Genomic DNA, 27626 nt, shown 5'->3' with positions numbered 1-27626 from the left:
GACTTGAGCAAGGGGGAAATGCCTGGCAGAAATACTTCCTGACGACAAAAACTGGAACATAGTGAAGGAAAGCCAATTAAAATCAAGAAAGCACCCTGTGACCCTGGTCCTACAAATCTATTTGCAGACTAAATAGGTCTGCAAAAGAACACTGAGGGTTTGGCGACACTACTTTGCATTGGGGCCCTGAGTAAGGAATACATATTATAATGCCCCCTCCTCCAAATCTCTGGAATCTGGAGCAATTCACATTACAGTAATTTCCCCCCTCAAGCTTGCAAAGGGATGTCTGCCCCTCTTAACTGTCTTTTCCTCTTTAAGGACATTCAAGGTTGTAACTTGAGAAGTTGGAAGGATGCAGGAGAAAGTTTAACTCGGCCTAGTTGCTCCCGCCTCCGTCTCCACCCTCAGTACAAACAGCATCCACGCCACGTCACCCAGTGCCTCTGCTGGGACTGCAAAGCTTTGGCTGGGATGTTCTTCCACTCCTCTGTCAGAGGGAGCAGAACGACTTAGGAGAGCCAGCGAACCAAAGACTTCCCTACAGACAAAAGTGATCAAGAGGGGAAAGCATAAGTGCACCAAAAGTTCAAATTCTAAGCTCATTGCAGAATCCTGGTGGAGACAAAGATAGGTAGTGCAAGTCTAATCCTTCCAAGAGAGGGAAAGGCTACATTTTGCTTAGCAGATTATTCAGTTGGAATAGAAAGGAATCATTTGGCTGTTGAAGAAAGAGGAAGAGAGACACCCTTATCCAAGTGAGGAACCAGAAAGCATCTGCTAAGAAAAGCGAAGAGGCCTGCTGTAGGGCCACAATCCTCCTCGGAATATAAACTAGCTGGTTTTCCTTCAGGACTCTCTGGGACATTCTTTGGCCAGCATGAACATATTTCGGATCCTGGGTGATGTATCTCACCTATTAGCCATGATCATGTTGCTGGGGAAGATCTGGAGATCAAAGTCATGTGCTGGTAAGTTCTTGTTCTCCTTCCCTCTTCATCCCGTTGACAAGGTGCTGGTGCAGAAACAATGCAGAAGGAAAAGAAGGGAGCAGACAAAGTTTCTGGGAGTTACTTATCACCAGAACACAAAACTGTGCCCCAGAGACTAAGGATTTGGGTTTGGCCTCAGCCTGCGTGGGTCACACATCTGCCCTAAGGTGTGTTCACATTATCACTTTCAAGCACAGTGAATTTGTTCTCCCACCCCTGCATTTCACAACTCTTTCCCCTCTAGCTGTTCACATCAGCACGACTTCATTAGTGTCAGATTTGTTGGTGTACACACCAGGGGGGCACGGATGGGGCACCCTATGCAAAGGTGCCCCGACGTTTGCTGGAGATAAGTTAGGAATGGCTTAAGGACTCAAATTGGATTGAGTAATAGCACATCCAACAGTAGTATTTTGCAAGGAAGTATGGAATGCATATGCATTTTGGGTAACTGTTGTGTGAGCGCAGATTTAAAAAACAGCACTGGAAACTCTGTGAGTGCACAGTAAGTGGGAGTGTGACCACAGCCTAGACTATAGTACTCGCCTAAGAAGCTGGCTGTTTTACGTCTTTCCCAGTAGCTTTGTAGGACAATGCAGCATAAATGAATTAACATGGAATATTGATAGGAAATAAGAGAAACAGCTATTAAAGCAAATAGCTCTTGATAACTCACTGAGATCAACACTTTCCCCATGTCTCATGCTAGACACCTGTCCCATTGTCTTGACAGGCAACCCTGCCCAGGTGAGGTCCTTTCAATGTCACAGGGATGCTCCTACAATATCACTTTATGGAATTTTCAGTCCCCATTATTTTCTGCAAATTTTGAGATTTGTAGCCAGTTGCGTGCATTCCTTCTGGGACTTTTCACCAACTAAAACACATTTTGTAAACCTGAGCAAAGTAAATGCCTTGGGTGTGTGTGTGGATAAGACGGGAATCCTTCTGCATTTCAGATAGAATATTTCCCCAGGGCAGAGGGGTGGGGGTGATGGCTGGGAAGCACAATACAGCCGGGAAACCTCTGCCAAGGATTTAAGTAAACTGGTAAAGAACAAAGGAACTGGATCGACAGGGAACAGAGAAATGGATTGCCCAGGACAATGACTTGTCCTTTCATTAAGTCTGCAATCCTATGGATTTGAGGTAAGCATAGGACACTTTTGAAGAAACATATATAGGACTGTGCTGTGCAGAACTGAAAATGTGAAACAGCACTGCATGAATGCAGAAAAACCAAAAGTGCTGTTTAGGAGGTGCATTTATGAACCCCCCCCCATGTCTCCTATATATCTAATCTCCCAAGTTTTGGTTCTTGTGTGGTATTAAAAAAACAACCACAACAAATGTTCTTAATATACACTGCTTGTTCTCAATTTAATATTGATTGTGAACTACAGTGGGCCTTTTAATCTTCTTCCCCACCACCTCAAAGCCTGACTGTGTTCATAGAGAAAATTTTGGGGAGTCCCAGAGTGTATGCTGCTAACTCCTTTTACTTTCTTGATTTCCGCTCTCCCCACTCCTCTTCTCCGGCAGTATTTCCATGGCCTCTTGTTAAAACTTCTTCCATCTCTAGTTTCCTCCTTACAAGCCCGTCCCACTCCATTAAACTCCCCCCCCCCCCCCGCTCTTTGTGGGTGGAATCTAAAATTCATTTAGGAGTGGTGGTGTGATGTGGCAGTTGAAGTGGTATAGCCATATCACAGTCCCCGGTGTGGTGTATGTGTCCTGGGGTATGGCAAATTGGAAACTGTTTAAGTTTGTAGCGGGAGGAGGAATGAACTTGTGGAATTGAGTTTGGTTCTGTACGTTCAGCATAATTTCTAGACATCCTGCCTTTTTGCACTACCCCGTTGAGGCTGAAAAACAAGACGTATAGGAGCATCACTGTAAAAGGAAACTGCAGGGCCACACAATGCGCTGCTGATTAAAACTTGTCTTTGGTCTCTTTCACCTGAAGATGCCTATGACTGTTAAATGTTTGCAACTGCTCACAACGTTTATCCAATAAACAGCATATTTTTACTTTCTCATTTTACTGCCTCAGAAGAAATAATGATAGAGGAGTGGAAACGTTTTGCTGAGTAGAGGGGAATTAACTGTGCACGGTTGAAAACGCTGACAGCATTATTATAAATTCAACAGTTTAATATTTGTGTGATGTAAGGTAGGAGAGCTGACTTAAAATGGTTATAGCAAAATATGCAGGAATGATAGACAACTAAAATGAACCATGGAAGGGGAAGGGGGAAAGTGATTGGTTATATGATATGCAAAATGTTTATTTTGAGATGTTAAACTATTCAAAAATAATAATAATAAGCAGCTCTTTTGTGTTGCAAAAAACAATGAAGAGTCTTCAGCACCTCAAAGCAGGAATGGGCAGCCTTTTATCTACTAAAGTCCACCTTAACTCAGGACCCTTTAAGTTTAAGCTGACATCCTTTTCGTTGGATATTCATGCTGATTTGTGTTCATGGTGGTATTAGGGCATTTATACGCAGCTCCACTTTGAATACTGTTTGTATCTTGCAAAGTTTTGGGGCGGACATAATACTTCGTTTATGCACCACCCATACATACGGTAGATAGCTTCACACCATGGCAGTTGTATCCGGCTTTTGTTGTGCTATAGTGCAAGAGTGCCCCTCCAGATGGCAAAAATGCCACCAACCTGTAAACCAACAATGGCTCCCTAATCTACTTTTCTAGCTTTGATCTTCCAATCTGTTTAATCTCATTTCTCTGCATTCAGGAACTTGTTGCACTCTCAGCACAGAAGAGGCTGGCCCAGTGAATATTGCCATTTGAACTGTTCAATGTCAATCAGTATGGAAAGTAAAATAAAAAAAATCCTTCAGTAGCACCTTAAAGACCAACTAAGTTTTTATTTTGGTATGAGCTTTTCATGTGCATGCACACTTCTTCAGATACACTTGAAACAGAATCTGAAGAAGTGTGCATGCACACGAAAGCTCATACCAAAATAAAAACTTAGTTGGTCTTTAAGGTGCTACTGAAGGAATTTTTTTTTTGCTTCGACTCAGACCAACACAGCTACCTACCTGTAACTAGAAGTATGGAAAGTGTTGAGGGCAGCAAAATGACTGAGCAAGGATTGAGAATGGTCTCATAGTTTGGCAAGATACATTGACGGGAGCAGTTTGAATAAATCCATTTGGGGTGGGGGAGAAAACAGCCATGCTGGCCTGAATCACAAACACCCCTACCTCAAGTGACATGCCACATGTGTAACATGGACAAAACAAGCACTTACAATTGCACACCGTGCAATATTTGTCTTTTTTGGCTGGGTGGGAAAAGGGTGATCTGAAAGCGGGGGATGTTGACATTAGTCCCTTGTCATGGCCAGAGGACTTCTTGTTGAGCTTTAGACTTTCAGCACCTTCCCCATTCTGCAGAGGCGGGAGACCTTTCAGGATGGTCTGCCCTCAGAGGTTGATGGATCCAAGTGGTTTCCAGATGGCCGGGGGGACGTGTGTGCGGGTTGGCTGTTATGACCGGCACTCCGGTTAAATATCTGAATGGCTTGGGCCATTGACACGATTGCTCCTGAGTGCTTCGTGGAGCCTGTTTGGCTCTGTGATATACTACCGAACATAGGCCAAATAAGCAAGCTGGGAGATGAACGCATGTGGAGGGGAACTCCAGACAAATACAACTGAACACTGGTGAGTGCGCTTTTTTTTTTAGCTTATTCAGTGGCAGAGAAGGCAGGAAAGAAGACATACTTGCTACCTGCACTTCACCCTCACTGTGGTATCTGGCAGAGCTTTTCTGGCTACTGTGGGGCCTTTTGCAGACTGGCCCCAAAGAGGTGGTAGAACCTATGGTAGCTCGCTGTGACTTGTTTGCCAAGCATTTTGAGGATAAAAATTCCTTGCCTCCATCGGCATCTTAACTCTGCTGCTATAGCAGAATCTTGAGAGGTGTCCAGAACATTGTCGAAAACATTCCTCTTTATCCAGGCCTTTGACCATTAAGTAATCTATGGCTTGTTAAATGTGTGGGAGGGGACTGTTGTTATGATTATTTTATCATTATGCTGTGCATTGTGTTTTTATTGTACTGTGTAAATTATGTTCTTAATGTCATACACTGCCCTAGGATCTTCGGCTTAATAAATAATAATAATACTAGTGTGTTTGCTAGAAGCGCTAGGGCTGAGTGGGTTAGCAGCAGCGGTCTGTGAATCTTGCTCTGGCTTCCTCACTTTCCCACCTGCTGCCCCCCTTCCCACTTTGCTGCCTTACTTTGAGCTCTACATAAGGGAGTAATAGAGAAAAACCTACAAACAAAATCCAGATAGTAGCCATGTTAGTCTCTTACAGGAAAAAGAGGCTCGTGGCATCTTAAGCGGTAACAGGCTTCTTGTGGCCTCCAGCTGTACAATAAATCTGTTAGTTTTCAAAGTACCATAAGGCTCTTTTTGTGTTTCCATGAACAAAAACTGATGCCACCTGGGGATCAATTACCTTTCTCCTGCACTGCTCCCCACGCCTCCTTGAGTTCTTTCATAACCATTTATTTTCTACACTCAGTTTCCAGACAATATACTGTAGGTCAACAGCGTCAACTTGTCTTTCAGAAAAGAGAGGCAACACTGCTCACATCCACACCACTCATTTAAAGCTTCCCCCAAAGAATCCTGGGAACGGTAGTCTACCCCTATGATTGTTAACATCCTTAACAAACCACTGTGTTTATGCTGATTTTCTGTGTTGGGCATCAATACAATGATGGTGTGTGGGTTATCTTTCTTCCCACCCTGGATCCTGGGAAGTCATCCACAGGTTCTCCAGTTCACTTGGCAGTGGAGCTGGCTTGAGTGTTGAAGCTGGAACAGCACTCTTTCATTCTGCTGTGCCTTTTCACTTGGCAGAAGGGTGACCCTCTCCAGGCTGTGTTTGTGCTGCCAGAGGATTCAGGTCCGCCTCTGTGGGGAGCTCTGAAGTTTGTGGCTTGTGGTGTTCGTCGCTACCTTCCTCACCCAACTAAGGACTCTGCTTGTCTATTATGCCTGTGCCAAAGACCCAGGCACTTCTCCTGCTCATTTAATTTCCCTTTTTGGCCTGCAGGTATCTCAGGAAAGAGCCAGATCCTTTTTGCACTCGTCTTCACAAGCCGTTACCTTGACCTGGTCACGAACTTCATCTCCATCTATAATACTGTCATGAAGGTAAGGGCGAGTTCAAGTGGTCTCCATCTAGTCAGTCTGAGATAGGAACAATTCTGGTATGTTCAGACCCTGATTTATAACCTTTGAAAAAGGCCATTTTCAGTGGAGGGTAGAGGGTTTTCTACTAATATTTTACTGAAAGGATTTCAATTATAAAGAAATAAAGTGATACAATCACTCAGCATCTTGTTTCATTGAGATTGAACAAGGTTGTCCATTCCCATCCCAAAGCCACAATGAACTTGTTTACAAACACAGAGCTACAGTGCTCAGGGCTCTAATAGAATAGTCCCAGTGCACACTAGGTTTTTGTTGTACCGGGGAGGAAAAGCAGAGTGTCAGAGAAAGATGACATTTTAAATACCGGTATGTGCAGTGCAGCCCAGCCTCTACCCTGTTCCCCCACTGCTTAAGCTACAGCAGTGGTAATGACCCACAGAGTCTGATTGGAACAAGGTGTACCAATCTGAGGCTTGTAAAGCCACTCTTACAGCAGGTTAAGCAAGCGTGGCTAGGGAAGAACAAGAAATGTAGTTAATGGGCTTCGTACGTGTGTGTGTGTGTACATGCATATAATATAAAATACATGCTGCTGCTGATCATCTTAAGAGTGCATTAAAGATGCCAAACCAGAGTACCTTAGGCAAAATATAAGGTAATTCCTGCTTGGCAGGGGGTTGGACTGGATGGCCCTTGTGGTCTCTTCCAACTCTATGATTATATGAAATGAAAACAAATTGAATCTTGTCTGCAATCAGCCAAAGAACAGCCAGCACACACTTAGGTTAGTGGGTTCCAGCAAAGTTTTGGTAGACCAATCCTCAAAGATTTGCACTATGGGAAAGTTGTTTTTTTGTATTCCTCTGCAGGTTGTTTTCTTAAGTTGTGCCTATGTTACCGTGTACCTGATCTATGGGAAATTCCGGAAAACCTTTGATAGTGAGAATGACTCTTTCCGCCTCGAATTCCTTTTAGTTCCAGTTACAGGCCTGTCATTTTTAGAAAACCACAGTTTCACCCCTTTAGAGGTAAGAAAGCCATTCATAGTAAGTGGAAGGAGGTAATAATTGCATCAAGTTTCCTTGAACCTTTGGTGTCTGGAACTGAACTTTCTTTTGCCCAATGATGAAAGGTAAAGGACAGGTGGGCCAAAATAAAATTGTCATGTTTTTCTCTGGACTGATTCATGTACTACTTAACATTTAACATGGACTTACCTTTATTTTTTCCTTAGATTCTCTGGACTTTTTCAATTTATCTGGAATCAGTGGCTATCCTTCCACAACTTTTCATGATTAGCAAAACAGGTGAAGCTGAAACTATCACAACACACTACCTTTTCTTCTTGGGCCTCTATCGCGCTCTCTACCTTGCAAACTGGATCTGGCGCTACCACACAGAGAACTTCTACGATCAAATTGCTGTGGTGTCTGGAGTAGTACAGACCATCTTCTACTGCGACTTTTTTTACCTCTATGTCACGAAAGGTAAGGATCACAGAATGCTGGCTAGTCAGTGACTGAAACTGACAATTGTGGCAGAGATTAGGCAGGTTAGCTATAGCTCTGCTCTCCCCACCCCTCCGCTCCACAGAACCTGTTGGCTGTGTTTCTTTTCAACCCCAAACATTTAACAGCGCTTGTCTGACCACCTGGTCTTGTACAGATGGGCAAGAGCACTTAGGTCATATAGGAAAATTCTGATTGCGGTACTGCTGCTTGCAGAATATTATGGGGCAGTGAGTTGAAAATTGGCATTCAAAAATGCAGTTTTGCAATTTCTCCAGCGGGAGAGCCCCAGCAGTAAAAAAAAAAAAAACACCCTCAGAATTAAGCAGCAGTATATGTCATTTGTAAAGCAGCAGCCATCAGTTACTTTCCAAAATCTTGTAAAGACTTCCTCCCTGACCCATGAGAGGGCCATTTTATGTGATTGAAGCCTCCTGAATTTTTATTTTTTACATGTTTTTATTTTGCTGTGTCTTATTTTTTAAAAATACTATTTTAACGGTATATTGTATACTGCTTAGATTTTTAAAACGTTGAGTGGTTGATCAATGCTTTTAAATAAATTACATGAAATATTAAACACATAAACCCAAATCAAAAGCTACCAAGCATATACGGTAAGACAATTTCTACATTGCTATACAAGTAGTGTGCTCTGCATGTTAAAGCAGTGTGAAGAAGCCTCTTGGGGGTGGGGAGTCATTACAAATACTGGAAACTATGCAAAACACTCCAAAAACTATTATTTTAGCATAGGACTATTTAAAAATGTCACCATGGCAGCATGAATGCATTTGGTAGAGGCAAGGTGGCCTTCCTTTTTGCCAGATCAAAAAGTTGAAGTCTTAATTCATTTTTTCCATTTAGTATTAAAAGGCAAGAAGCTGAGCCTCCCAATGCCTATCTGAAGACACACACAAGCGAAGGAAGCTCCTGAAGACCCTGCTCCAGGACTGGAGGATGTCCTCTTCAGCCTTTTCCCCATATGGCTCAGTTCACATTCAGAGAACTTGCCTGCTTCTCTACACTGTGACTAGCAGACTGGGCCCGAGAGATTTGAGGTCCAGGTAGCTAACACTTTAGACGTAACACTTTCTAATTTAGTGTTGGATCAGTACCTACGTTTTCTTTTGTATGGGGATGTTTGTGTGTGTTTGAACTGTGCTTATGACAAATAAAATAGTGTGAAGTATCTTTTGGTATATTTTTCTCACAATTATCTCTATTTCTCTCTCTAGACTACTTGAATGAGACTATCAAATCTCTTTTCCAGGCTAAACATTCCCAACTTCCTTAACCGTTCCTCATAAGGCTTGGCTTCCAGACCCTTGATAATCTTAGATACCCTCCTCTGCACAGATTCCAGCTTGTCAACAACCCTTTTAAATTGTGGCACCAAGAGCTAGACACAGTACTCCAGTTGGGGTCTGACCAAGGCAAGCAGAACTATTACTTCCCTTGATCTGAACACTATACTTCTGTTGATGCAGCCTAGAAGAGCATTAGCCTTTTTGGCTGCTCCGTCACACTTATGGTCCACTAAGACCCCTAGACCTTTTTCACATGTACTAGTAAGCCAGGTGTCCCCCATCTTCTATTTGTGAGCTTGTTCTTCCTGCCTAAGTGCAGTATTTTGTTAGTTTGGGCCCAGCTCTCCAATCTGTTATGATCGTCTTGAATCCAGATTTAGTCTTTAGCTGCCCCTCCCAGTTTGGTCCATCCAGGTCAGTTATAAAGACCTTGAGCTACAATGGGCCCAAGAGAGAACCCTGTGGCACCCCACTTGTTTTTTCCACAATGCTGAGGAACCATTAGTGAGCACTCTTTCGGTTCAGCCAGTCAATCGGCTACAAAACCATTGCAGCCTACTATGGACATTAAAATGTTCATTCCTATACTTGTTGCATAGAGAAATTAGGTATTTCTTACAGGAAAAAGAGCATATGAGGTTCTACCTTTTAAATGAAAGAGTTCAATCTTTATTGACAAGTATTTTTATTCATACCTACAAAAGAAAACAAGATGGTATCAAAAGGACAATTTACAAACTAATAGTAACATAGCTTTTTAGTATGCTGTGCCTGAATACCACTGAGCTATGAATCCTTCCATTCAAGTCTTTGTTAATACAACAGGAATGTGTTTAAATACCAGTAAGGGTTGAAACAGAGCACTGATCCGACCCAAAAAGCCTCTAAAGTTTAGAGTTTAAATCTTTCAACTTAAAGCCCACACAGTAATTTATTTGGAAGGGAAGATGTTGGACTGGCATTTCGACAGACGTTTTACTGGAGAAACAATGGACATCACCGCTTCGTCGCTCTTTAGCTGGTAAGTGGAACCAAGCAGCACCAAGTGGGACATGGCCAGAACATACCAGAGCATTCAATGGTTGTATTCTGCATGAGCTAACAAGATATTCCATGATACGTTTTTTAAATGAACGTTCATTTCTGATCTTTTTAGCATTGAAGCTTACTACTAGACTTCTCATTTCTCCAGTGTACAATTACAGAAGTCAAATGAAGCAGGAGCTATTTGAACTGGCAAATTTCCCTCTCACAGTCTGTGCAAACAACCTACCTGTATGTTGCGTGCAGACAAAAAAAACCATCGATCCTGGGCTGTTCTCTACTGAGGAATACAAAGAGCCCCACATTGCAATAAAGTAACTGGGCTGTTGTACTTATCTGAACTATGCATTTCCCAAAACAGAAAACACTGTAGCACATATTATGCCTCTCAATCAGTACAGTACACAAGTGCTCCTGCCATGTTGTCCAAACATAGCAGGTGATGCGCTAAAAAAGCCAACTACTTGTCAACCCTTCTGCTAATAGTCACAGGACATAAGCTTTAGTACTTGAAGAATTCTATCCCACTCTCCCCACTCAATAACCTACAACCTTGCTCAGCCTGGGGGGGGGGGAATCAACAAGATTGAATGGAACTGTTTACTAAAGTTCCATCCTTTCCTAAAATTTCCTAGAATGCTACCTACCTGTAAAAGATGTGTAAAAGACAGTTGAAGAAACTCACTCAAAACGCCAAGGAAAGCCCTAGTCAGATCAGGATGTGAATGCAGCTCCAAGACTTACTAGCCATCTCTTCCTCCTCCCCACTAATGAGGGGGTTAGATTCCATTTGGCCTAAAGTAAATCTTCAAAATTTGAAACAGAAAAACTGAACCATTTTACACAGCACAGTGGGATCCTGAAATCTGCCCAATAAGAGATGCTATATTAAGGACATATACACCAATTAAATGGTGACTGCTTAATTTTCCTCAGTATTTTCTGCTGAAGTGCAATTTGGAACTTGAGGTGGGGAGGCATAAAGTTTTATTATCATTGGGTGAAAAATCTAGCTGGTAGTAATTTGAGTACCACAGAGAAATCCAATTAACTTTTAAGAATGAAATGATTTAGTTATGAAAACTGGGGTGAAGAACAGAAAAGAACACTCTTTTTCTAACACTTTTTCTTTAAATCTCTTATGCAAAGGGTTGATAAGATATCCAGGTGCTGCAGAAATGCTAGCCAAAATTAATTGGGTCCCCCCCACCCGGCTGTAGAGTGGAGGTTTGGAATAACTGAGTCAAAACAGCTAATTATATTTTCAAAATCTACCTATGTCAAATCCAAGGACTCTGGTTCAACTGTCCTTGTGGAAAGTCTCAATTTTAATAAGCAAAAATGACACCATCTCAAATATTCTGTTAAGAAATATTACACAACATCTTTCTTGTGGTCTATGTGATGGATAAGTTGTTCCTCTCTGCAGCAAGTTTTCATACACAAGCCTCAGACACAATGACAACTGGGCTGGGACATATCTGCCCTGTAAGGTTTTTTTTTGGGGGGGGGGGTTGAGAAAAAATCATTTCAGGTTTCTTAACATGCAAGGCCAAAACATGTAAAGAGAAGTTCGTTTTCCACTCAATTCTAATTTTTTTAAAAAATGGAAATATACACCAGGGCCAATGTTTATGGACAGTATCCGATAGTGAACTCTACATCTAACCTGCATTAGGGGAAAACACCACAATGGGGATGGCAGGGGTGGTGAGGGAAAGGGGAGAAGAGAAGGTTCTTATTTGCAAGTCTTGACTGGTCACCGATAAACCAAATGGTCTCACTTGCGTGCAGGGGGAGGGGGTGGTGGAGGGGGTGGATACTGGTAGTTGGCAGTCTGTCCCATATAGCCCATCACGTTAGTGCCTGGAGGCTGAGGAAACTGCTGCGACATGAGAGGCTGAGGCTGCTGGCCAGAACGGCCCATTCCTGCATACTGCTGTTGGCCTGTACTCTGCGAGTTTCTCCCGGCATTGGCAGCATTTGCTCCGCCATAGCCAGCGGCACCATATTCTGCCCCATAGCCACTTGCACCATAAGCAGCAGCTCCATAGGCTCCCTGGCCATAGCCATACTGGCCCTGCTGCGACCCAAACGCAGAATTTGCACTCCCATATGCACCACCGTAGGCCTTGTTTGCTCCATTTGCAAAGCTCTCGCCGCGTTCACGGTCTCGGAAGCTGCCCGAGTCTCTCCGGCCATCTTTAACACCCCGGAGCCGCCGTTCACACTCCTCCTGGTACATCAGATTAGGATTGTTGGAGGTGTTGGTCGTACGATAACGAGAGCGACCGCCTGGTGGTACAGATGAATGAATATGGTGTCAAGCTCACTTAAATGCCCTCTAGATCAATTGAGCTTACACTATACAATTAACCTTATGCATGATTTTTTTTGCATTTGCATGTAGGGGCTATGCCACGGCAGGGCCACACTTTCCAGCTCGCCTCACACTGACCGTGCATCGAGTGTGGTTATCTGTCAGGATAGCCCTATGAGGTAATTGGTTGCTCATGCACAGTGGCTCCTTGCAGATTAGCACATCTTGTAGGTCAGAGCACATCTTGTAGGTCAGAACTAGCACAGCAGTGTGATGCCAGGCACAGGGCAGTAGACAAGGCATCGGGTACAGTCCTTGATAGCATTCTATTAAATGTAGCTGGCAAGCTAAAGGCAACCAATATGGAAACTGCAAAAAACGAAACACACACATGTAGAAAGAAGCCTCTTACCTCCACCACCACCACCACCTCTATGGTCCACAAGCTGCATCAGTTTGGGATTGATAGCCTGATTGGCTTCCTCTAGGACTTTTATTAGCTCTCTAGCCTGCTTCAAATTCCCAGGTGTGAAGAATGTATAGGCAGTGCCTTTGTTGGTGCTACGGGCAGTACGGCCGATTCTGTGCACATAATCCTCGGAGCTGTTTGGATAGTCGTAGTTTATCACAAACTTTACGTCTTCCACATCTTTGTGAAGCAACCAAAGCACAGTGAGGGGTTGTGGACAGGATATGGTGGAAGGATGTGCCAACAGAAGGTGGGGAGCACAAATGCAGGTGACAGTAACAAGAAAAAAGAAAAAAGTTAATAGTTGTAAAGAATAAAGACAGTACAGACTCTTCCCAACAGAGCGAAAGGCTAAATGGAGAGATATGCCCATGGACATAAATAATTTATGTTCAGAAAGTCAACAAGTCAAAGCAGTTCATCTTCCTCTAAAATCCATCCATCCTTTGCTGCATGCATGCTATGAACACACACACACAACACACACACACAATATTAATCTCCAAACATTTCATTTGTGGAATTCAGGCAACTTTATACCAGCATGTCATCAAACAAATGTGCCATTCTTTTTACGGACACAGCAACTGGACTGGATGTAGGAGAGAACTGCCACATGCCTTTAACTCTGTTAGGAGAAGTCTACAAAGTCCAGCAACACTGAAACCACTTACCTTCCAATTGTTACAAAAATGGGGGGAAATGCTTTCCCCCCAAAAAATTTTTTTATAGCTTACGATATTTTATTCCCCCTCTTCCTGGTATCTATAAATTACCCGTTCTAAATTTGAAGTACAGTTTGGTCAATGGATATTCAGATCATTTTAATTCTCCTTTAAAAAGGTGTATCACACTAACATTTGATATCACCAAGACTATCTTGGTGAGATTTCTAGCATACACTGATTGCAGATAACTTGAACAATGGGAATAACCCAATATTTAAACATTCAAAACCTTCGAGGAAACATTTTAAAGTTCACAGGTAAAAGGCAGAAAATAAGTAAATGTTAGTGTAATGCTTTGAAAAAAAATTGCAATACATTTTAAAAAGCAATTTTACATTAAAATTTAACAACTCTTACAAAAAAATCTGCATTTTACAGAGAATATTCAGATTATATCCAAGATAAAACACAGATTGACTTTTCTCATAAAAATTAGAAACATTCCCTGTTTTGTTACCAGACCGATGCACACTCCCTCCTCCTGTGGGAAATCGCTGCAGACGATCCCGTCTCTTTGCCTTTTATTTTTGGCGGCCTCCTTTCGAAAACTCCGCCCTCTGACACGGGACCACTGGAGCGCGGGGAGCATGCATCAAGGGTCCATGGCAGCGAGAAGTCCCCACACACGCTCGCTCTGTGAACTGGCATGGATGCTTCTCTGTAGCCCCATTTGGCTGTCAAGTGCCTGAGAACCTGGGTTCACGTAAAGGTTTCAGGTCCTCCAACCCTTGTTGTCCCCTCACAGGGCTTAAAGGGGGCAACTGTCAAAAATGCAGATGCTAAAAATTACATCCAAAAGGTCAGGCTGCATCTATTGCCCAGACTGCATCAATTTCAAATAAAAGGATGGGAAGAGGGGCAAAAATAAAAGTGGGTTGTAGTGGTGGCAAAGGGGTATTACGTCTGTTTCTTATTACACCAAGGGGGGGCTCCTCAATCTTTCCAGACTCCAAAGTCCTGAATCACACCAAAAAGTGAGAAGGCAATATTTCACAGGGGGCAGCGCGAGTCTCCAGCTAGGGTCCTTGGTGCAAAGATCTCAAAGGGCAAGAGTTGGGTAAGGGCAGGGTAACACACCAAGTGCATTCACATCTTCATAGCTAGGATTTAACTGGAGTCTGACAAACAGCAGGCTATGGGACCTCAGCCAATCCCATTCTGTACATCCATTAGTTAGGTAGCCATAATGAATACCAGGAAGCACATCCTTGTTAGAAAGCACAGAGACTGCCAGTTAACAATGAAGGTCTCATTGACTGGATTTTGGTGGAAATCCATGAAGGGCAACAAGGAAGAGAAAAGAGGTGGGGTCAATTACTACCTTAAAAAGGTGTGTATCAGATCCATATTATCTGAGTAGGGGAGGGGAGATAACATGCAGTAAAATGATTTCTTACTATTCTATCTTGCACTGATGTAAAATTGTGCTCATCACAGTATTTCTTCCAAGGAATTAAAGAGATTCCGTTCTTGATCATTCTAGAAAGGAATATGGCTACCTGGGGATGCATTCACACTGAGATGCCCCCGGAAAATGACTGGGCATTTAATTAGGAGGGGCAGAAACTAGCAAACACGCATCATCTAGAGAGCTGCTTCGACCACCAATGTAGATATGTCCCCAGACCTGCACTGAGTGATCGGCAGCTGATAAAGTTTCTGTTAAAGAAAACAAACAAAAAGAAATTTAATGATTTGACTTTAACAGAGTGAAGTGTTTAATGAATAACAGTGCAGAGGGAAGTCTTCTCTCCTGGGGGTTATTCATAAAGAAGCCATTATGGGGGACTCAACTTACCTGGAAGGAGTTTTCTGAGACCAATGTTCCTTTGAGTAGAAGGAAAAACCCTGGTGACTCAGCCAAAAAGTGCGCGCCCCTGTTCTATGTTTTAGGTAGAAGCCTTCACTTTCCAGGAACTTGGAGGAATTCGTCCAGAGGTTTGCCAGCTACATATTATTAAGCAGCAAACTCTGGGCCCCAAAACAAGCCAAGATGTTATTTAGTAACAAGAAACAGACTCTGGTACCTTTTCCCCCCAGCCTCGGTGAAGTGGAGAAGGCAGAACGGGGAGACTGTTTTCCTTAAATAGTATCCAAATGAGTTGTTTTGGGGAAATATATATGTGAGAAGGGCTGATTTTAAGTGTCTAGGCAAGATGCACAAAGAAGCTACCAGCACACAGCAAGCCTGTTTAAAAACCACTGCCAAAAAAATCTGGCCTCACCCCTTCTCCTAACAGGCCCAAGTTCTACCTGCACAGGTCCAGACATGACCCCAGAGGACAGAGACTGAAATCCATATGAACACCTCTAGAGAAGTGTTTCCAATTTAGGGGGTGGCATGTGAGAATGAAGGTTATGTGATTAAAGGATACCAACTTTTTTAGTATGTTTATCACATTTGGGAACTAAGCATTTCAAGTGACAAAATTCCCCGTTTAAACAAAGTCACTCTGAACAACCTGAGGGATTGTTTTCATTGATTGGGTACAAGATCTGCCACTGTGGGCCAGTCCACCAAATTCAACACTACTGAACAGCTCCCAGGAGTGGCCTCTTCCAGATTTCCAAAATATCTACAATATGGAGAATCTGACATTTCTGGCCAATTGAGATGCAGAGCTTAATCACAATACAGATATTAAAGTGGGACTGTTTACCCAAGCATCCGGAAGCAGCCATTTTTACAGCACTGAAGAAAACTGAGATACATCACACTACAAGAAACCCCTTGTAGCTTTTACTATATAACCTCAGCAATCCAGTTTAGGTGGGAAAATGAGAGATAATGCATGTGTGTTAAAATACAAGTTACGTTCATGTGTGTGAAACAGTGCTCCATAGTAGTGGTGAGTCTCTAAGGTGCAATTACATTAGTAATGCATCTGGACAGAGAGGGATTTTTAAGAAGATGTTTGCTCTACCGTCTGGTAATTCTGAACAACTTAGTGGGTGCAGTCCAATCCTAGTCATCCAGCAACAAAGCTGAAGCTGGAAATGAGAGGGTGTGTGGAACAATTGGGCTTGAGTAATTGGACGTCTCTTCTCCCCACTGGCGATCGATTAGTCATGCCTAGGCCTTGCTGCAGACCAAAGCCTGTTGTTAGGAGCAGGAAGAGATTTTGAATATGAAAGAAAAAAAAGATCAATGTTAAAAAAGGCATTTCACATGTGGGGGAAAGTCACGCTTTAAAATTCTTTGGAAAAAGTTTCAAATCTAAAGAAACGACCTGAGAAGCAGGCAGAGAAGCCCATGTGTACAAACCTAGCCCACGAGATGCAACATCCGTAGCAATGAGGATAGGAGCCTTTCCAGAACGGAACTCTGAAAGGAAAAAAAGCCTTAAGTCATAAAAACCACACATAAGAAACAGATCTTTCTTTCTCATGGTTCCAGAATTAGACCTGAAACCTTTACATCGACTCACACTAGGATTGCATGCACTTGATTTTCTGTTTTGTTGCATTTCCATTAGGAAAGCATGCAAGAATGCAAACTCAATACTGAAACCAACAAATAGCTAAAAATAAGCATGTTCAGCATATAGAGATCAATAAGCTTATGATTTTGTATTGTATTTCTCTTATGCGCAAAATCAAATATTATCTGGGAGGCCAGGAAAGCGTTTCCTGCTACTCACCATTAAGCACCCAATCTCTTTCTGGTTGACTCTTGTCTCCATGAATACACATAGCTGGCCATCTACAAAGAAAAAAAAGGTTTTCAACAGTTTTAAGCTGCCACATGCACCTTTGGGGGACAATGTGCCCCTACAAAAGCTAGAGACTGCACCAGCGAAGGTTCCAAGTGACAGTGCCAACAACATACACTGGGGAACAAATAGCACGTTCTTCAGTATTATTTTACTTGCATCACTCAATTGCTGTGTGTGTATTTCCAAAGTAAGAACACAATTATCTATGTGTCAAGTGCTAGTGGTTAATTAATATCTCATTGCCTGGAGCTGCCTCAACAACCTACCTATCCCCTCAGATTCTGGAAGAGTAGTCTTCCCTTTTTATCTTATTGGCAATTGTTTTGATGAACATCTTTAAAATATGTACACTCTGGATTCTCAAATACAGTAGTGCATCCATTAAGTTTCCAAGTAGGCAGCCACACCATTCCTTCTGCAACCTGGATTTCATTGCAAGGTAAACATAGGACCAACTTTGTAGCAACAAAATTAAGCCCTATGCATCTTTAAGGCATTTTCATCTGCAACATCATCAGTTCAAATAAAGAGCAGAAGGCCTACCCATCTCTACGCATCCTTCGAGTTAGGTCATCACATCGTCTTTTTGTCTCCACAAATATAATTGTCTTATTCTCTTTTTCAGCCATGATTTCTTCCATCAGTTGGATTAGTCTTCAAATAAAAAAAACACACAACAAATTATAAACATAAAAATAAGCTAATTTCATATCATTATTTGAGGCAAGTCATTTACAGCAATATTCAATCCACGCAAAATTAATTATACACAGCATTTAAATATGAGTAAAGACTCGTTTAGCTCAGTGGGTGTTTTATGGATAAAGTAAGGAACTATAGGTTTTTGGCCTTAATCACATGAACTATCATAACAAGGAGCACTATTTTAACTGCTCTGAAAGTCCAATTAAGATCCAAAAGGCAGGATAAAAACAAATAAAAATCATTATATAGTTACATGTCCGGGGTTTGCCTGAATAACTACTTGCCTGAGGCATACTTAAATAATGCTACTTTAAAGGGGAGAGGGGAGGTCTAATTTACAAGAAAATGTAGCAAACTACAGCAGCATCCATACTTATGATCTTTTTCGCTCTCCATACACACGTCCACTATTTGCAGGATATTATGATTGGCACTCAGCTCCAGGTTGCCCACATTGATCTGGACATAGTCATGCAAGAAATCCTCAGCAAGCTGGCGCACCTCCTTTGGCCAAGTGGCACTCCACATTAGAGTTTGCCTGTCAGGCTGAAAGAATATATGTTAAGCTGGGTGGTATTCTTTAAAGGGGGGATTTAATGAAATCTAATACAGTGAAGGTTTACATACCCGTATCTGATCAACAATTTTACGAATCTGAGGTTCAAAACCCATATCCAGCATTCTGTCAGCTTCATCTAGCACAAGGTATGTACATCGGCGGAGATTAGTTTTCCCTGCTTCCAAGAAATCAATTAGGCGCCCGGGTGTAGCAATGCAAATTTCAACACCTTCAGGGAATGAAGTTGAGGTGGGGATGAAAGTTAGCATAAAAGAAACTTAATATTAACCAAGGATTCAAATACTGAATTCAAAGATACAACGGTTATGTACACAGCCAACACTTTTATATGCATCAAATTAAGTTGAAGCCTTTTTAGACAAGATTCTTAAAGAAGTTTAGAGATACTGCATACATTAAATTTGCAATCAACATTCTTAGCCAACAGTCTACATACAGTATATGCATACAGAAGGCAGACAGAAATCTTCCAATTCAGGGCAATATTTAAAAGACTGCATGGTAAAGGAAAGCCTCACTAGTACAGCTCACAAGCTGTTCATGTGAGACTTATCCTAAGGCTTCAAATTTCTACTTCCTCAGCCATTATAAATATTTCAATTGAATTTTTTAATTACAGTAAGCCCATAACTTAAGCAGGGGTTAGGTTCCAAGGACCAGGCCTAAAGCCAAAATCACATATCATCAAAACACATTGTGGTCAATGGTGGGTGGAATTGCCAAAGTCTTTTTTCCAGGACGCCCAACCCCATTTCCATTTAGTTTTTCTTTTTTTTTGTCAAGCACATAAAGCTGAATGCACACAAGTTAAATGTATGTAAGCTGCACACTTACTGTAACAAATTTAGTAAAGAAGAAACAGAGGAAAGGGGGGAAACCCCCATCAACTTTCATTAAAAATACATTCACCTATGAGACAGCCAACATAATTGAAATATATTAATTGAAATATGCTACCAAGAAGATATCCATCCAAAGTTTTAATCACATATTGGGGTTGCACAAATTAGTATGTTACAACCATCCTGCGTGAAGCAAGCCCACTGTTAATTACCTCTCTCCAAGTCTCTGATTTGAGGACCTTTGGGTGCTCCTCCATATATACAGGTACTCTTCAGCCTTGAACATTTACCATAATCATCGGCTACCTGTTGGACTTGCTGGGCCAGCTCTCGGGTAGGAGCTAAAACCAAGCACTGTAAAAGAAGGCATCAAAGAATACTGTGTGATTTTAGGTAAACTATGCTTAAACATCAGAGGCAAAGCTTAAAGCTCTCTTTGATTTACTGAAATGTAATATGATAAAGCATAAAATAGATGTAAAAAAAGCATTAAAATATTTACTCACAATTGGACCATCCCCTCTTTCCAAGTATGGCTGGTGGTTGATATGAACAATTGCAGGCAGCAAGTACTGAAACAGGGATAAATCAAGATATTTAAGGGACATGAAAATGAAAGTCACTTCTAAAATCTTACCTATATAGTGCTTAAAGACACAAAGTGGATATACCAGCTGTCCAATTCACAAATGCATTTTAAGTAAAAGTGAGATTTAAAGCTTTCACCTCTCCATGTATCTGAGAACAGCCAACCTGGAGGTGAAAGGAGCAGTACACCAATACAGTACTGCAATGGGTTAACATGGTTCCCATAATGGTCAGGAATGCACAGGTGCTGTACTCTCAAGTTTTAGTCACTGAACCAAGTGCAGAGAAGCAAGGATCAGCAACATCAGATGGTTCTGACAGTAAGACAGTAATCATAGAAAACCAAATACAGAAAGCTGAAAGTACTCCATCTGCTAAGTAAAGGATGCTTAGCGTAAACTACAGCACAACTGAATAAAAGGCTCATGAGCTATGACAATATTCCCCTGTGTGATGCTACTCAACATTACACGGCTGACTTCTTACAATCCCTCCACGAACACACCCCACAAAAGCCATCTACTTATGTGATATCGGCTTCAATTAACAACAATGGACCATGCCCAAATAAACTCTTAGTATTGCTGCCTTAGACTGATAACTTCCAAGTGCACATAGCATTATGTTAAGTCTCAAAAGACAAAGTGAGACTTGCCTTGAAGGGGGTTGGACTAGATGATCCACAGGCTCCCTTACAACTCTATGATTCTATGATACTTCTCAGTAAACATGCACAGGCTCAGGTGTCATGATATAAAATGTGAAAAAGTTAATAAAATATCACACCTTTACCTTGTACTTGTTTAATTTTAGATATCTATCTTTACAAGATGTTCACAGTTTACTATAAAAGGAAAAATATGCCCAAATTCTGCACGTTGCCTTGGTGTACTGAAGTAACTTGCAGAAGTCACAGGAGAGGAGCAGCTTTGTTCTATTATTATTTTCTTATAAATGATGCATAGTGTCACTGTGACTGAAAATAAGTACTTTTCTCCCAAGGAATTTGAAGACAAAAATAATTAAACAAACTGAAAAATACATACTGCCAATGTTTTTCCAGAGCCAGTCTGTGCAATGCCCACCATATCATGACCACTAAGGGCCAATGGAAAGCCCTGGCACTGAATTGGAGTTGGTTCTGTAAAATGCTGGTCAATCAAGACATCCATTACATACTCTGAAAGTTAAAAACATAAATATAATCATACATTAAAAATAGCACAGCATATATTCTGCATGAATTAAATTTTCACAGAGTGCAGTTTAACCAATGCTACTGGTTAGTATCACATTCTGGGGCCAAGCACTGAAGATTTATTGATTTTATACTACCTTTCAGGGCTAAGGTAGTATCCAACATACAAATTATTTAAATAAAAGGTTTTCAGATACAAAATGCACAAGTACTAAAAGCAATTCATTTAGAAATAGAGCTAATTGTTAAAATTACAACTAAGAAAAGAGAAGAGCATCATTATCACTTAAAAGCAGATTTAAAGAACCAAGTCTTGAAAGGCTGCTTAAAACCAATCAATAAGGAACCCAGATTTAGTTTCCTGGGAAAGACAACAACAACAACAACAACAACAACAACAACAACAACGTGTATGCAAATGCATTGGGGGGTGCCAAACTGGGTCTTAGACCTGAGTGAAATAAAGCTTACGTAGCTTCACCCCTGAGCACTGGGAATCAATGCAACTGGTAAAGAATCAGTGTTACGGTATATGCTCATATTGCTTCCCCCCCCCCCAAAGGCCACTCAAGCTTCTGAACAGTTTCAAAGGTAGTCCCAGAAAGAGTGCATGACAATAATTTAGTCTTGAGGTAATCAGCTCATCAATGACTGTGGCAAATAGGGGTGCAGCTAGCAAATGGCAAATCAGCTAAAGTTGTCTGGGAGAAACTCCAAGTTGTATACCTGGTCCTTCAACCTCACCCAACACATCCAGTTCAGCAGATTTCCCACCCTCAGTATTTCTGTCAATGAAGTTTCAGATTCTTCACCCTCATTCATCCAAGATCTCCCATTAGCCACAACTGCAAAGCAGAATACTTACGTGGAAAGTTACACTGGTGGAAGGCAAACACAGGCTTCGGGCAAACATCTGATCCTCTAATTGTAATCTCTTTCTTTCTTCTTAGCTCATCAACCTCATACTGTTTAAGAGTAAAAAATGCACATAAATCTTGTGAAAATAAATAATTATATAATCTTCCACCGTTATGAAAAACATTACTGGCTGTCATGAAGAAGATAATCCCGTCATTTCTATCAGTGCATGATCATCCATTTGCACTTAAAGTAAAATGCTCTGTAGCTTTAGCTTCATGTTCCAAAAATCCTACCTGATAGACAACGCATATTTTAACTTCTGAAAGGCAGAATAAGAATGTTTTTTTATAAAATATTTCTCTCCATATTATTTCTATTATCAAGAAAATATTGAAAGTACAGCTAAGTAGGTACTAGAATTCATGTCCAAAACTGCATCCACCTCAGGGAATCGCAAACCCCATGTAGTAAAAACAACAACACACAAACCACCAAAAATCCTCTAGAGCTGCATTCCTGAATACATTTCAGGAAACAAATCCCACTGAATTCATAATCCAGAGTCTTATATAGCAACAAAGTTTTCTGAGGTGAATTCTTTGCCCAAACTGCAAGACGTTCAATATGCTACTAATCCAAAAATGAGACACTAGCAAGTCACATGCACCATATCAATAAATGTAATTCCTCATCTGCATCAATATTTCAATTTAGGTTAGATAAAGAATCTAGCAAGTTATTTTCCCCACTTGCTTTGCATCTGGTTGGTTTCCTTAAAATGCTTTATTTGCATACTGGTTAACTCAAAGATTTGTGAATAATTTCAACGAGCACTTGAGAAACTTAATTTCAGAACCTTTATGTGCCACATTTCCAAGTGATTTTCTTTCAAGGTGACTTGCATATTAACATATCAATTTTTGTATACCAATTTTTGTATCAACAAAAAATAGTCAATTTGAGTGCATCCAATTCATAATACATAACTGTAATTCCACAGAAGCAGCATCTGACAGAGAACAAGTGAAGAAGAAAAAAGGTTTCCTAACCAAAAGGGCACTGCCTATGTAAAACTGACCTTCAATAACTAAGTCTTCAGGGCCTACAAAGATTGGAGCACAACAGTCTTCTGTGCTTAGATTGAAACATGCCAGAAGAACTGATTTGCACTTAACACTTAAACACTACTGTGGTTTATTTCCTCCAGGCTTGGTAAAGAGAGGAGTGGGGCAGGCAGGATTCGAGCAGCATGCACTAGCATACAGCTTGGTCACAGTAAACCATACTTTGTAACTGTGGCTTACTGCGGGAAAGGAGAATTCTTTCTGGCCAGCCCACCTCTGATACTGGCCAAGCTTTATCCATGTACAGTATATAATTTTATCATCTTGGAGCAAAAACAATTTGAAAATATTATATTGAAACCAAAATTATTCCAGAAGTTCATTTTTAACAAAATACATTGCAACTCAAAAAACATCCAGGCCACAGTTTTAAGGTAAAATCACCTATATAAATGTATATAACAAGTTAGACTTGCATAGGCAAAACTGGCAACCAAGGTAATCAGGAAGGGCAGGTATTATAAAATAGAAGTTTGTTCTCGCTACTATTTAGACCATTTGATGTGGTAAAAATTACTAACTTAAGTATGTCTGGGCAAGTAGCTTAAAATACTTTTGTAGGCTTTTTTACAAGCCTTGTGTAATCACAGAGAAGATAGATTAGAAGTAACTTTATAAATTGCAATAAGTGAATGAAAAGATTACTACTGCAATGTGCAGGCTGACAAAGCTATTGGCAGAAATAATTCTAGTTATTTTCATATCTGCGTTAGCACTCTATGGGAAGCATTAAAGCTGGGAAAGTTTCCAAATATACCAAGCACAAAAGGAAGAACAAATGAAACTTACTGGAGTGAGTCTGGCCACTTCTGGGTGTTCAGCATAGAAATTTTTTTCAAACTTAGGCAATTCATTCAAGTCCCATTTCTTCTTACGGAGACGTTCACCCGGGTTTCCAAATTTTTTAGGAGGAAGTGGACCGCCAAATCTGGTGGGGAGGGGGATTCCAGTTGAAGTTATTTGACAAACATAAGCTTGCGTCTTTATTATTAAGCTAAGAAAACATTTTCGTAATGAGAAAAAGTATCACCTATTTCATCTTATTGATATCCCGCCCAATGAGTTAAGAACTTACATACACGGATTTCAATAGGCTTACTTTGAATCTCACTGAAGTTATATTAAAGCAACATTTCCCCCCTCTGACCATTTGCTATATTATATCCTTAACCAACAAATAAACAAAATGAGACCTTGGGGCAGTAGAAGTATACTGTAGTTGCTTATCAATAACACAACAACAACAGTTCAGCTTCTGGAAATACCGAAGACACCAAGAATTGATAAAATATTTATTCCAGGGATTGTCTTTATTCTGGATGGTGACCCCTGGCTTATTCTATGTAAACTGTTTACTATTGCAGGAAAGCAGCAAAAAATATTCCAAGCAATTACTTTAATCCAAATGTTTTAGAAAGTATTATCAGCAAACACTGAAAAATTCTAAAACATACCTTTAAATATTTTTGCAAGTTTTAAAACATTACTTTCTAACAAAACAGGGCACAACTTTGAAAGATCAAATTCCATACATGAAAACAAAATGAAAAATAAGGTAACTTTATAATCAAACCATTTTATGCACAATTTAGCAACAAGCCATGGGAAACATGCATGTGTACTACCGTAGGATACAGTTTTAACTGCAACGGTTCATTTATGACACAAACAGTGAAACTCTAAGCACATTTACACATAAACTAGTCCTAACGAGTTCAGGGGAGTTTACTCCAAAGTGTGCAAAGGTTTGCAACCAATACTTATATGGGAGTAAATCTAACTGAACAAAACTTACTTTTAAGCATATATGGAATGTGCTTTAGGCTGTCTAAAGCAGGGGTGGCCAACTCCCAAGAGACTGTGATCTACTCACAGAGTTAAAAACTGGGAGTGATCTACCCCCTTTTGGGGGGTTCAGGTCAAAGCTGTTGAGTTTTTTTAAGGAAGGGAAGCCCTGTTTTTTGGGGTTCAGGTCAAACTTGTTGAGCTTCTTTTAGGAGGGAGGAAGACCCATTTTTGTTTAGGGCTTCAGGTCATAGTTGTTCAGCTTTTTTTAGGGAGGAGGAAAATTTTGGGTGAGCTTTTTTGGGGGTGCCAGTGATCTAGCAGTGATCTACCGGTAGATCACGATCTACCTGTTGGACGTGCCTGGTCTAAAGCAAAAAGCTTATCAGCTGTATGAGCAATGGAACACTAAAAAATAACTTTATTCCAGATTTCTCACATTTACTGGGAAGTAAGTCCCACTTAACATAGTGGGCCTTACTTCTGAGTAAACAGGATTAGGATTGCAAAACCAGGATGCTTCCAGGCAGAGGTGTATGGAACCTCAGCATCAGTGACACTGAATCAGCAAGTCACACATCTATAAACTGTGGTAAAATTGTGCAAATCCCCATGCAGTTCAATCAGACTAGCAGTATCTGTATTGGCAGCACAGAAGCTACACCTGGGGTTGTTATCATTTTCAGTATCACCACAAGCTATGTCAGCTGATCCCAATTCTTTCAAACTGAATGCTGATCCAAAGCATATTTACTTGCAAGTTGTCTCCTTGATTTGAACAGGGCTTATAACAAGTAAATGTGCTTAGGACCACAACATATGCTCCTCAAGTAACAACATAAGAAAATGATACTGATAATGATACATAAGCTATCTGTTTATGCACTCTATAATTAGGCTTGCGCTTACATATCCCAAGTAAGAACATGACAAGGCATGGAACAAAAGCAATATACAGTCACAAGGAAATTCTCACAACTGAGCTAAAATGAGCTTAGGTTGCAATCATATTATTATAGAGCACCCCGTCTGATTTGAACAAATTCACCCTGAGGTAAGTATTGCACTATGCAGCTGTACTATAGAATCTACAGTAAAAGGTAAAGGTAAAGGGACCCCTGACCATTAGGTCCAGTCGTGACCGACTCTGGGGTTGCGCGCTCATCTCGCATTATTGGCCGAGGGAGCCGGCGTATAGCTTCCAGGTCATGTGGCCAGCATGACAAAGCCGCTTCTGGCAAACCAGAGCAGCACATGGAAACGCCATTTACCTTCCCGCTGTAGCGGTTCCTATTTATCTACTTGCATTTTGACGTGCTTTCGAACTGCTAGGTTGGCAGGAGCTGGGACCGAGCAACGGGAGCTCACCCCGTCACAGGGATTCGAAATCTACAGTACTTTACTACTACTGCTGCGAAAGTGACACTGACAGTCAGAGGAAATACGGTGTCCCACCTTAACCCAGATGAAGAGGAGGAACACGATGTTGGGGATCAAATAAAGTGATCAACAAGTACTGTATAAAATCTGTGAGAACCGTGCAAGATGTTTTCAGAGGCCTGCTGCCCTCCGATCAAGTTAAGGGAAGACAAGAGGAACACAAACGAACTTTGTCCAGGGAGCCTCTAGTTCCCGCCTCCTAAGGCCTCGCATTTCCTACCCCAGATCTCCACCCCTCATGTGCCCACATTAAGCACCTCCCTGTCCCCACCTTGGACTCCATATTGTAACGCCATTTTCCACCCACTTAGTTACATTCAGCAACCATATTGCAACGTTTAATTCCTGCCAAGAGAGAAGCCAGTACACCACAGTAGTAGGTGAAGGTTTCCTCCCCCCGTTCCGGTGATGCAGAAAGCTTCACCTATTGGATTACACACACACACACACACGTATGTATGTATGTATGTATGTAGCAGCTTTTAACACACTAGCCCCTTAAGTTTACTCAGGATTACCACCCAATATCAAATAAACTTATTCCCCGAAGAAGCGTGTTCGTGAATTCCTCTAGATCGCTTCCCCTCCGGCCTCTCTCCTCTCTTGGCGGGTCTCCTGTGCTGCAGCGAAGAGGCAGGCAGAGGCCCAGCAGCGAATGAGCATTTCCCAGCGCAGGAGCATTGCCACAGGGAAACGGACGCCTGTGGCGAAGCTCAGAAGACTCGGGTTCCCCGGAGGAGGCCGCCCCGTTCCCTTCCCTTCCTCGCCCCGACCTTCCTTACCCGCCGCGGTCGCGGTCTCGACCTCGGTCTCCAAAGCCTCGCATCCTCACAGGCCGAAGGAGTCCTCTGGCGCCAGGCTACGTGGGCGAGCAAAGCGACGACCGGAGTCCCAGCGCTGAGAGGACCCGAGCGCGGTTGTTATTGTCCTGCTATTTTCCTTCTTTCTCCCGCTGGAGCTCGACTCCCGCAGGCTCCAGGCAGGCCGAATGGAAGCAACAACCGCTCGGCGCGAAAGACAACCCCGTCTTTCTCCTCCGACCTCCCGACACAAAATGGCCGCCGCTAAACTAGCTTGCCGCCTCTTACGTAGTCGGTCTGGCCGACTGTTGCGTAGACTACGGCCCTGAATAGCCGGGTGGGACAGAGATGGAACGGGTGCCTGCGCTTATTCTCGAAAAACGCAACGTCGGTCCTATTGTAAAGGGAAT

General features: G+C 41.7%; 2 protein-coding genes across 2 annotated transcripts; one reads left to right on the top strand and one right to left on the bottom strand.

Annotated features, from left to right (window-relative positions):
* Positions 1 to 321: 321 nt before the first annotated feature.
* Positions 322 to 8898, top strand: KDELR3 (KDEL endoplasmic reticulum protein retention receptor 3). Its single transcript, XM_035126915.2, has 5 exons — positions 322 to 971; positions 6098 to 6198; positions 7068 to 7226; positions 7433 to 7685; positions 8574 to 8898. The coding sequence occupies exons 1-5, from the start codon at positions 881 to 883 to the stop codon at positions 8612 to 8614; spliced, it is 645 nt and encodes a 214-aa protein (XP_034982806.1). The 5' UTR covers positions 322 to 880; the 3' UTR covers positions 8615 to 8898.
* Positions 8899 to 9684: 786 nt separating this feature from the next.
* DDX17 (DEAD-box helicase 17) lies at positions 9685 to 27476 on the bottom strand. Its single transcript, XM_035126914.3, has 13 exons — positions 27199 to 27476; positions 23981 to 24119; positions 22072 to 22171; positions 21055 to 21188; positions 19927 to 19992; positions 19633 to 19774; positions 18626 to 18786; positions 18372 to 18544; positions 17837 to 17947; positions 17219 to 17280; positions 16843 to 16902; positions 12793 to 13029; positions 9685 to 12355 (listed from the first exon to the last, which is right to left on the bottom strand). Exons 1-13 carry the CDS (start codon positions 27240 to 27242, stop codon positions 11841 to 11843), a joined length of 1944 nt encoding a protein of 647 aa, XP_034982805.1. The 5' UTR covers positions 27243 to 27476; the 3' UTR covers positions 9685 to 11840.
* Positions 27477 to 27626: the final 150 nt, after the last annotated feature.

This window comes from Zootoca vivipara, chromosome 9, assembly GCF_965207765.1.
Source record: "Zootoca vivipara chromosome 9, rZooViv2.hap1.1, whole genome shotgun sequence".
Classification (NCBI taxonomy): Eukaryota; Metazoa; Chordata; class Lepidosauria; order Squamata; family Lacertidae; genus Zootoca; species Zootoca vivipara.
Note: the sequence above shows the minus strand (reverse complement) of the source record. Positions and strands in the feature narration are given on the sequence as shown.

Bases quoted from the DNA above. Each gene is read 5' to 3' on its own strand.
- KDELR3 (XM_035126915.2), top strand. From the start codon at position 881: ATGAACATATTTCGGATCCTGGGTGATGTATCTCACCTATTAGCCATG. The intron at 972-6,097 runs GTAAGTTCTTGT...TTTGGCCTGCAG, and splicing joins GAGATCAAAGTCATGTGCTG to GTATCTCAGGAAAGAGCCAG. The intron at 7,686-8,573 runs GTAAGGATCACA...TTTTCCATTTAG, and splicing joins TTACCTCTATGTCACGAAAG to TATTAAAAGGCAAGAAGCTG.
- DDX17 (XM_035126914.3), bottom strand. From the start codon at position 27,242: ATGCGAGGCTTTGGAGACCGAGGTCGAGACCGCGACCGCGGCGG. The intron at 22,172-23,980 runs GTAAGTTTCATT...ACTCTTAAACAG, and splicing joins AAGTGGCCAGACTCACTCCA to TATGAGGTTGATGAGCTAAG. The intron at 17,281-17,836 runs GTAGGCCTTCTG...TTTTCTTTGTAG, and splicing joins CGAAGGATGCGTAGAGATGG to ATGGCCAGCTATGTGTATTC.